Source organism: Glycine soja, chromosome 4 (genome assembly GCF_004193775.1).
Source record: "Glycine soja cultivar W05 chromosome 4, ASM419377v2, whole genome shotgun sequence".
Taxonomy (NCBI): Eukaryota; Viridiplantae; Streptophyta; class Magnoliopsida; order Fabales; family Fabaceae; genus Glycine; species Glycine soja.
In genome coordinates, this window is record NC_041005.1 from 18,192,383 (window position 1) to 18,199,065 (window position 6,683).

The 6,683-nt window shown below is 34.6% G+C and overlaps 1 protein-coding gene across 2 annotated transcripts; it reads left to right on the plus strand.

Moving 5' to 3' along the window:
- Positions 1-1,164: 1,164 nt before the first annotated feature.
- On the plus strand, positions 1,165-6,400 carry LOC114409478 (probable protein arginine N-methyltransferase 3). 2 transcript variants are annotated; one of them, XM_028372958.1, is made up of 8 exons: positions 1,165-1,319; positions 1,359-1,574; positions 2,300-2,833; positions 2,966-3,063; positions 4,375-4,453; positions 4,547-4,807; positions 4,926-5,093; positions 5,687-6,400. In XM_028372958.1, exons 1-8 carry the CDS (start codon positions 1,245-1,247, stop codon positions 6,119-6,121), a joined length of 1,866 nt encoding a protein of 621 aa, XP_028228759.1. In that variant the 5' UTR covers positions 1,165-1,244; the 3' UTR covers positions 6,122-6,400. The 2 variants fall into 2 exon arrangements, with proteins under 2 accessions (XP_028228759.1, XP_028228758.1); XM_028372957.1 differs by having other exon boundaries at positions 1,165-1,574.
- Positions 6,401-6,683: the final 283 nt, after the last annotated feature.

The window sequence follows — 6,683 nt, forward strand, 5'->3', positions numbered from 1 at the left end:
TTCCAAATTGGTTATTTGAGATCCCTTGGTTAAAATTGGACATTGACTGTCACATGTCATCATGTAATTGGTCGTTGACTGTCACATGTCATTAATTAGATAATGACACGTGATCGTTAATATTTTTAGTTAATAGTCAATGTCCAATTTTAACCATGGGGACTCAAATAACCAATTTGAAAAAAAAGAAGACTCTGACAGTGAATTAAAATATATGGGAACCAATTTAGTAAGTTGGAAAAAATAGGAAGACTATTTTTACAATTAAGCCTAAAAACTATCATAATAGGATAATAATGTATTTTTTTAAAAATTGTTATTATACCATGCAATAACACCCACAAAGATTGATAAAATGGTGATGAATTTGGATAACTTTCATAAAGTCCTAAAATTTAACTTGAGTAAATAACCACTTTAGTGTTAGAATTGAAATTTTTTATCATGTTAGTTATTGAATTTAAGGAAATTAAAAGAAGTTATTGAGGGTACAAATCAATAATTACAGTAGTTGAAAAAAAACTATAATTTAAGTGATAATATTAATTTATATTTAAATACTAAAATGACAATAAATAATTGAATTTAGAGATTTATTTGACAATTTCCTAATTTCATCCTAACATGATATTATTATTTATTTATGGGAATTACGATACCATTTTAATAAGTGTGACCATAGGTTGACTTGATTTGAATTTGAGATATATTTTGATTCAAACCAATGAACGTTAATCGATTTTGATTATTTTAAAAAAATAAAATTGGCATCTTGAACCAAAATTAACCCAATTAAAATAATAAAAATTGAAAAAATTAAATATTATTATAAAATAAAAGAAAACTAGTAGATAATATAAAAGTAAGAATTATAGAATTACACAACATAAAAATTATATATATTTTTTTCTTTGGTTTGATTCGGATTGATGGGTTTATTGGTTCTCATTTGACTCCAAACCATCCGTACTTTTTATTTTTTAACGTCCTTACTTTTTATTCATTTTAACCTCATTTCCATCATTGTATAAAATTATATCAAACAATAACATTTTTTTTTTCTTAAGTAAAATTTGCACTGGTAGTTGAGTTGATCACTGATCCCAGTAGAAAGTAGAATCTAGAAAGTAAAAGCATATTAAAGCGCCGGAAATAACAAGACTTTTTTTGAACCCGCTACAATATATATACAAGAAGTTCCCTCATTTTAGGGTTTTTGAAAGGGTTTAAGCGTTTCTTCTCCTATGGCATTCAGCGATAAGCAAAAGCAAGAAGAAGAAGAAGAACCGCACAGAATGGAAGAAGACGACGACGAAAGCGAAGAAGAAGAAGAAGAAGAAGAAGAAGAAGAAGAAGAAGAAGAAGAAGAAGTGTGGGACGATTGGGAAGGAGAAGACGAAGGAGAGAGAGAATCTGAATTCGTGTGTCTATTCTGTGACTCCCGGTACAGTTCGTGCGGTTCCTTGTTCGACCACTGCGCCTCCCTTCACCGCTTTGATTTCCACACGATCAGAACAACTCTCAGCTTGGATTTCTATGCCTCCTTCAAGCTCATTAACTTCATCCGCTCTCGGGTAAATGTTGTTATCGCTTTCTTCTATGCTTTTGTTAATTGACAAAGTTGCAAAATTGGACTAGGATCTCGAGAAATGCTAGGAATGCATTATCTGACACACTCTTTTAAACCCATTTCAGCTTATTAAAATTTAATCGAAGTTGCAAAATTTTTTGGTTCTCACACCCAATTTAACGAGATTTCAATAAATTTTAACCAATAACGAGAGAGAGTATGCTATTAGCACAGTAGTACTCTTGTTAGGATCTTCTCGTAAAGAGAATGATGCAAAGCAATCATACTGGTACTTGCTGTTATTTTCTCATAACATGACATTGTTTTACTTGACAAAGAAAATTCAAATTCATTGTTATGATTGTTTCTTGAGGTTGGGGCTTTTGGAATGAGGAAGTGTAATTAAGAGAAATTGTGAATTTTGGATTTTAGATTTGAAAATGGCAGTTTATCTTTATCATGATTTTGGTGGTTGTTACTTGTTAGTGTTACTTGTTCCTTTTGTTGTCAATTTAAGGATTGTTTGTACAGAGGATTTCCCTCTATTAACCTGTTACTTTGGTTTATGAAAAAAATGGAGAAGGTAACTATCGGATTATGTATGTGATACTAGCTATATGTAGACATTCTAACTTTGTATGTGGACTATATATCAAATTTCAATTGTGTACTTTTTTACTTGTGTATCTTGCTAACTGGTGTTTTCTTCTGCTTTTTTTTTCTTTCTAGGTGGCAGAGAACATATGTTGGAGTTGTGGATTAACATGCCAGTCCAACTGTGACCTTCAGAATCATTTGCATGATGTAGTTGACTTTAATGAGATAAAGACTTTGTGGAATGATGATAGGTATCTGATACCTTTCATGCAAGATGATTCACTGTTGTACAGTTTTGGTGATTGTGACGAAGACGGGGAAGATGAACATATTACTCGAATTGATGAAGATCTTATAAAGGATCTAATGAACATTGAAGAGAGTATCCATGACGATCAAGATCTTGTGAAAAAAGTGGTAGTTGATGATGACAAACATGAGATTGATTCTGTCTCTAATAATCATTTGAACAAGGCTAGTTCTTCAAAGAAACTTATTAATGGTAAGGACTCAAAAGGACATGTTTTGTGCAGTGATAAGGATCCAGAAGGACATTTGATGGTTAATTCTCAAAATCACATTGCAAAGCATATTAAGAAGATCAATGAAAGTTATTTTGGGTCTTACAGTTCATTTGGTATCCATCGAGAGATGTTAAGTGATAAGGTATAGGATGTGCATCTCATTTGTTGGCTTTATATTTAACTAAATTGTTGTGTCCCTACTATAAATTGACAAACTGAAGCACTTTAACCATGCTATCACCATTTTATTAAAGTAATATCTATCTTTATGTAGGTGAGAATGGATGCTTATGGCCAAGCGATTTTGAAGAATCCCTCTCTACTAAATAGTGCTGTGGTTATGGATGTAGGTTGTGGAACTGGAATTCTCAGGTGAGAAATATCCTTGATTTTTGTCAGTGTATAATATCATGCAGTCTATACTCTAGCAAAATCCTAGATTATATCTTTTATGGAATTTTATATTCATAGAATAATACAATGAAACATATGATAATTAATGGTGGAAGGATGATGTCTTCTTAGTAAAAACATTAGGAAAAGAAAATTCCTTAAGATTACCAATGTTGTGTATATAACTTGGGACTTGGGAGTGCTAGTTTATTCTCCCATCAACCTTAGATTGTGTATTTCTCTCTCCTCTCTCTCTCTCTCTCTCTCTCTCTATATATATATATATATATATATTTATGTTGATGTGAGAAAGCTATCCTTTTTGGGCTCTATTATGGTCTTATGGACTTTGTTAAATTACTTCATATGAAGAGTTTTAAGATGTTCCTCATTGGCTAGGAACATGGCTAGAATACTCCTTATAAGACTTGGACAATACTCCTCTCTGAGCTAACTTTTGGGAGTTAGTCCTCCTCCTTATAAGACATGGCTAGAATACTTCATTTGAAGAGTGTTAAGGTGTCCCACATTGGCTAGGAACATGGCTAGAATACTCCTTATAAGACTTGGACAACCCTCCTCCCTTGAGCTAACTTTTGGGAGTAGTCCCTGTCCATTTGTAATAAAGATCGCAGAAAAAAAAATTGTAATAAAGATCAGCAAAAAATTGTCTCCATGAAAAAGTTTCCTCAAAGGGGGCTTAGCCTCCTAAGCTTACCTCTTGCCTATGACAAGAAAAATATACCTTCCCATTTCATCTTTTCACCATTGAGGGTGAGCCTTGGTGCAATGGTAAGTTTACTGTGCACTTCTATACTCCCCCTAGACCTCAATTGGTGGGAGCCTCATGCTCTGAGTCACCCTTCTTCTTCATAGATGAAATTAGTTGATGCAAGCTTGGTGGTCCTGTATGTAGGATAATAATCTGTATATACTACCCTGCATATGTATAAGTAGTTTCTAAGTGAAGTAGTTCTCTTCATGGCCCTTTTTTCTTCTGAATATTGAAGATTTCATCTTCCCTTAATGCATGGTAGTAGTAGAAACCATTAATCATTTTCCATTATCCATATGCTTCCTCAAATTGATAGGCTTGTGAGCTCTTTCTGTTTGTTCAGTTTTTTGGCAGTAGTGGTAATGATGCCTATGGCTGTTATTAAGTGCATATTCCTGATTTTGTCGATCTCTTCTTATAAGTTATTTTTTGGGAGGCTACATATTTGCCTACCATATCTGATTGCTCTGTCATTTGTAAGTTTGTGACATCGTTTGTCATTATTTTTTCTTTAGCCTATTTTCAGCAAAAGCTGGTGCTTCAAGGGTTATTGCAGTTGAGGCTAGTGCCAAGATGGCAGCAGTAGCATCTCAGGTATAGTTTTTCTGCTCTGTAGTTCTATAGTTACCTCTTCAATTACATGTCTAGTTGTGTTCATTTTCTTCTCTCCATTTTTTAAAAATTTAGGTTGCAAAAGATAATGGTCTTTTGCTGAGTAAAAGCCAAAATGGAGTTGATGGCCTCCAAAAGGGAGTCATAGAAGTGGTTCATGGTATGGTTGAAGAGATTGATAAAACAGTTGAACTTCAACCTCGCAGTGTTGATGTATTGCTAAGTGAATGGATGGGATATTGCCTGCTGTATGAATCCATGCTTGGTTCAGTGCTTTATGCACGAGACCGGTGGTTGAAGCCTGGTGGTGCCATTCTTCCTGATACAGCAACTATTGTGAGTCTCTCATCTGTCCACTTCTCAGATTTTTTTCTTTTCTTTTTTTTGATCAGCAAGGGTTGTCTGTACTGTAAGTTTATGTAGTATATATGAATTACTCCAGTTTCTCTTCTAGTTTGTTGCAGGATTTGGAAAAGGAGCCACAAGTCTTCCTTTTTGGGAAAATGTGTGTGATTTCGACATGTCTTGCATTGGGAATGAGCTTGTCATAGATGCTGCCCGAATTCCTATAGTTGATGTTGTGGACTCTCAAGATTTAGTTACCTGTTCTGCTATTCTTCAGGTTTGTGCTTTTTTGGCATATATGTGGATGTTTTGCAAGACATTGTTTATAGTGCTGAATTTCTTATTCCATTTTGGTAATCAAGTCTTCAATAATTTAGCAATCACTGCAAGGCCAAGGATAATGTCTGTTATCTTTGGCTATAGTTTCTAATTGGTTATCTTGCAATTCTAAAGTAGCTGAAGTGGTCCTTTTGTGAACTGCATGTAATTGTGTCGAAATCAAATGTTATTTGTATATAATGATTTTTTTTTGGGTTAAATTGTGAAAATTATTTTATCCAACAAGAAATGGTGGCTCCCATGCCTTCTAAAATGAAAATGCCGTATTTTACTATGTAAGTGCATTTATACAAATGAAAGTAAAAAGTATCGTGCATTTCTAGATAATTATTCATTTTGACTCGTTTGTTACTTGTAGTCTTAAATTATACATATATGCTATCCCAAGCAATAGGTTTCTTTTTATTGGGGGTGGTGGTGGTGGTGGGGAGATGGGGGTAATTATCCTGGATTTTTTTTAATAATAAATCCACAACCCAGTTTATAGTTGCATGCTGACTATTGAAATGCTTGTTTTCTTTTTGTCTTCAGTCCTTTGACTTGGCAACCATGAAGCCTAATGAAGTGGATTTCACTGCAACTGCTACTTTGGAATTGAAACCAAGTACTTCTGGAACATGCTGCTGGTGTTATGGTGTTGTCCTATGGTTTGATACTGGATTTTCAAGCAGATTCTGCCGAGAAACACCAGCCGTGTTATCCACATCCCCTTACATGCCAAGAACACATTGGTCACAAACAATCTTAACCTTTCAAGAACCTATTGCGATGGGATTTGGAAAAGAAAACAGGGGTAAACCAGAAGCAATTGGCACTGAGGTGTATCCTGCTGTGAAGATTGATTTACGTGTCAGCATTGTCCGTTCTACTGAGCATCGCAGCATTGATATATCCTTAGAAGCTGCTGGTGTTGGTCCTGACAGTCACAAACGCAGTTGGCCTGCTCAGCTTTTTAATCTGCAGTAGGATGCATGACGCCACAACAGCAAAGATCATTGTGCAGCAGTTTTTCTTGTTGGCTGCCAGTTAAAATCAGTTTTGGAATGCTACAGCTGTAATTGCTAACATTTAGGTTCCTTTTTTTGTTCACTGGAAATAGCTACTGCTTGTTGAATGCTAGACTCTACGCTGCCCAATTACATAGAAAATGTAATGTTTCTCCAATTCATATTTATGTATGACAAAACTTACGTGCAGTACTGTTTTCTTATACTGTTTTCCAATTAAAATTGGTTATTCATTTCAGTAACCTGTATGATATACATGACCATGTGGAGCGCTAACCGCTAGTTCGAGCCAAATATTAGATTAAGCCATTTATGTGTATTTTTGTAATTAAGCTTTGTTTTGTATTTGGGCAATTGCTTGACCTTGCTTACTTTTTTTTAAAATTAGTTTGCTGTTGGACCCTATTTGGGCTTATGTGTGCTTGGCGTCTCCCTTTGGTGTTGGGCCTTTTAGGAATGAGCCTCAGTGGTTTTTAGGTCAATATAAAGGCAATACTTTGCGCATCCAACAAATTGCTTGT

Excerpts from the sequence above, each read along its gene's own strand:
- LOC114409478 (XM_028372957.1), top strand. The coding sequence starts at position 1,245 with ATGGCATTCAGCGATAAGCAAAAGCAAGAAGAAGAAGAAGAACCGCAC. Across the intron at positions 1,575-2,299 it reads TTAACTTCATCCGCTCTCGG|GTGGCAGAGAACATATGTTG; the intron begins GTAAATGTTGTT and ends TTTTCTTTCTAG. Across the intron at positions 4,808-4,925 it reads TTCCTGATACAGCAACTATT|TTTGTTGCAGGATTTGGAAA; the intron begins GTGAGTCTCTCA and ends TTTCTCTTCTAG.